Source organism: Phytophthora parasitica, assembly GCF_000247585.1.
Source record: "Phytophthora parasitica INRA-310 unplaced genomic scaffold supercont2.40, whole genome shotgun sequence".
NCBI classification, from domain to species: Eukaryota; Oomycota; class Peronosporomycetes; order Peronosporales; family Peronosporaceae; genus Phytophthora; species Phytophthora nicotianae.
Window position 1 is genome coordinate 595,973 of NW_008649026.1, and position 1,825 is coordinate 597,797.

Here is a 1,825-nt window from a genome sequence, read left to right on the forward strand (position 1 = left end):
AATTCCCACCAAAACCCCTTCTGGTGTTAATTGACTTTCAGAAACATGCACGTGGCTCCACATATTAATGGGCTACACTTGAATTTTGTATGGATATGAATGTTGTGCGCCACAAAAACCAGAAAACAATTCGGTGACTACGAAAGCTTTTTTTCTGATGGAATTGTCATGAGTCATTCCTGATCCAAACAAATTATGATGGAAATATTATGATCCACTTATTATGCAAACAATACTTTTCAAATCTGCGGTTCTCATTTCAAAAAATATTTGCGGGAGGAAAGATGGTCAAGCTCTCCTGCGCGATTGACTAGAAACGGGCTCTCTGTGCGAGTGGAGGAGAGCGCCTCGGTGAATAGCTTGAAGAAGGCAATCCAAGCGGAGAAGCTGACGATCACATGTGATGCCAACGAGATGCAGCTCTTCCTGGCCAAGAAGGGTGGCGCGTGGCTGACGGAGGCATACGTGAATGATGGTGTGAGCGACACTAATGATCTGAAGCCATCACAACATCGTCACGATTGGAGACGCTGAATGTGTGCTCGAGCTGAAACATTACCAAAAACAAGGGAGCAGATTCAGGACAATTGTAATGCGTTCTGCTAGAAGATCCTGGACAAAACCGACAGTATACCTGAACTTCGTTGGATACTCCGTTCATTTGCGTAGGAGGTTATCGAGCATGCGGAAGCCTCAGTTGGTGTTTGCTTTGAGCGGACCGTGGTTCTACTGGCCTACTACTTTTATCGGAGATGATTATCAGCGCTTGTATCAATACTTTTACATCGATTTCGAAGGTGTTCGATGAAGGATGTACTAGCAGGCAAACCCAAAAGTGACATTCTGAACTACAAAGCGACGGGTTACACTTAGGATAATCTATGGACCTACGGATTCTTTCTCGCCTTGCCGGAGTATTAATATAGTTTGTAAACTACCGATACGCAGTAATGATGTATAATGAAAAGAAGCTGTCGATGCAAGTGAACAAGTGAAACGGCGGCTTTCCGTGAAATACGGATAACTCAGGGCAGGGCAAAGCCTTACTTCGTGTTAGACCAACTGAAAACTACCACATATCAAGACGATGGCGGGGAGAAATTGACAGCTTTCCAGTGTTTCCCGTGCGTGTGGTCTAGTTCTGGTCGTAATAAGTACGAACTTCTAGATAGCCTCTTTAACCCAACCGTCTGGGGGAGCCCCTAAGCAAGGTCACGTTTGGACGACAGTTATGGCTCGTTCCCCTCCGTATCAAGCAATTGATTATGAGGATAAATCAAGCCAAGATGCTTGGGTTTGAATGCAAGGAAAATATCCTGTGTTGAGCAGCATCATGGCGAATTCTAGCGGGCATTTCGACAGAAATTTTATTGATAGCGTTGTCGACTACGCGATGACAAATCAAGGTTACGTCCGCCTATGTGATTGCTGGCCTATTGGATCAGGTGCATCTGAAGATGCAACAGGTTAAGTACTTCGTGGCAAACAGCAAGGCATGGATGCGCAGATGATGGCGATATCGAAAAAAGATGTTGAACCAGATGAAGTCTCCACCACCTCGAATAAAAGTGAAAATGGACGCTGGATCCTGTTCAACGCATTTACACTTTCCTAGTTTGGTGGGTTGTCATCATATCGACGTAGATACAATCTACACTGAGTTGCGCGTCGGCTATGCGACGTGGCTCACGTCGTTCTGTTTTCCGACGGTCGAGGAGGACATGCTGCTCTACCTCGCTGGATTAGGTGGGAAGGCTTATGGAATAATATTAATATCTGTTGCTTAAATTCTGGACGCCTGTTGTCTATCAACCACTGCTGTATT

At 45.2% G+C, this 1,825-nt stretch overlaps 1 protein-coding gene across 1 annotated transcript; it reads left to right on the forward strand.

Annotated features, from left to right (window-relative positions):
• Window positions 1-414: 414 nt before the first annotated feature.
• On the forward strand, window positions 415-756 carry PPTG_23515 (hypothetical protein; the record flags this gene model as incomplete). Its single annotated transcript, XM_008911184.1, has 2 exons — window positions 415-477; window positions 670-756. The coding sequence occupies 2 exons, from the start codon at window positions 415-417 to the stop codon at window positions 754-756; spliced, it is 150 nt and encodes a 49-aa protein (XP_008909432.1).
• Window positions 757-1,825: the final 1,069 nt, after the last annotated feature.